Here is a 1,416-nt window from a genome sequence, read left to right on the forward strand (position 1 = left end):
AAGGCTTGAGACTTTCATGTTAGAGATCTTAAGTTCAAAATCACTTGCCAGCGAAAGCAAATCCTGGGTTGAGCTCGTCGCACTGGCTTGCCCAGTGCGGTTTATCTCTCTTATGTGATTTGCGAACTATTGTATAGAAGCGGGAGTTTTATCATGTGCCCACTCAAAACCAACGATTACTTAAAAATAAAATAATAAAAATGACAAGAATACTTTTGAGATCAGTTAAACCTTTTTTCTACTAGGGTAAGTGATATTTTTACAACAAACAAGTTTTTCTTAAAAAATATGCAGTACATATCAAATTAGTAATAACGAATCAATAACTAATCTCCCAAACAACCCTAACGAGTTTAATCCATTTTTGAAAGAGTATTTACATAAATGGGCCTTACCTACTCCTTGGGCTTCAAGTAATAGCCCAAAAGAAACATCAAACAAAACTAGCCCAATTAGAGCCCAATCAAATATACAGCCCAATATCCTCAGATAAGCAATCTAATCTTCAACCCGTTCCTCTTTTTCTCCATCTCTCATTCTTGTTCTGCAAAAATACCAACAATGGCGCTCACTCTCTCCAACACTTTCCTTCAAAAAAATGTCGCTCCTCCTTCATTCTCCTCCAAGAAGGTAACTCCCCAAAATCTCCATACCCATAACTTTTTTTTTTTTTTTAAAAAAAAGTATATGATTGTTGAAAAATTGAATTTTGCAGATGGGAATTGGGAGCAATCAAATGCGATGGAGCTGCAGGAAGAAGGATATACACCCGCAATTCTACGATGACGCTAAGGTATATTGTAATGGAGAGCATGTGATGACAACTGGGGGAACAAAGAATGAGTACACAGTTGATGTTTGGTCAGGTAATCATCCTTTTTATCAAGGTAGTCGTTCACAGCTACTTCTTGATGCTGACCAGGTAGAGAAATTCAGGAAGAAGTTTAGTGGGTTAACACAGATTATGCAAATTCCAACTCTCAAAGGAGAGATTGTGCTTCCTCCTAAGAAGAAGAAACCTACTAAGAAGAAGTAGACTTTATTGTGTGTTTGTAATTCTCTTATTTCGTTTCGTAAATGAGGAAATTGTTGGAGAATTAGAGGTTTTGTGTATTTTGTGTTTGTATTTTGATGGTTTCAGTTGTGAACTCAGTCTATTATTTGAAATGGAAGTATAAAAATTGAGTCTTTGTTCTTCAAATTGTTGGATTTGCTGTTGTTGTTATGTGGTTGATCAATTAGTTAGGCTGGTAGAGCATTTAAGTTGAATCCAGTGAAGTGCCTTGCTTTCGATTGCCATTATTGCTTCGACTATTGGAATGTAATGAGCCTAATAGAGCTGAATGGATACAAAAAAATTGTATAAACTTAAAACAGTTTGGATCAGGTGTAGTTCATTGATCATAGTTTACATTC

At 35.7% G+C, this 1,416-nt stretch overlaps 1 protein-coding gene across 1 annotated transcript; it reads left to right on the plus strand.

The window, feature by feature from the left end:
* Window positions 1–484: 484 nt before the first annotated feature.
* On the plus strand, window positions 485–1,201 carry LOC107015646 (50S ribosomal protein L31, chloroplastic). Its single transcript, XM_015215978.2, has 2 exons — window positions 485–630; window positions 716–1,201. The coding sequence occupies exons 1-2, from the start codon at window positions 562–564 to the stop codon at window positions 1,034–1,036; spliced, it is 390 nt and encodes a 129-aa protein (XP_015071464.1). The 5' UTR covers window positions 485–561; the 3' UTR covers window positions 1,037–1,201.
* Window positions 1,202–1,416: the final 215 nt, after the last annotated feature.

Source organism: Solanum pennellii, chromosome 4, assembly GCF_001406875.1.
Source record: "Solanum pennellii chromosome 4, SPENNV200".
NCBI classification, from domain to species: Eukaryota; Viridiplantae; Streptophyta; class Magnoliopsida; order Solanales; family Solanaceae; genus Solanum; species Solanum pennellii.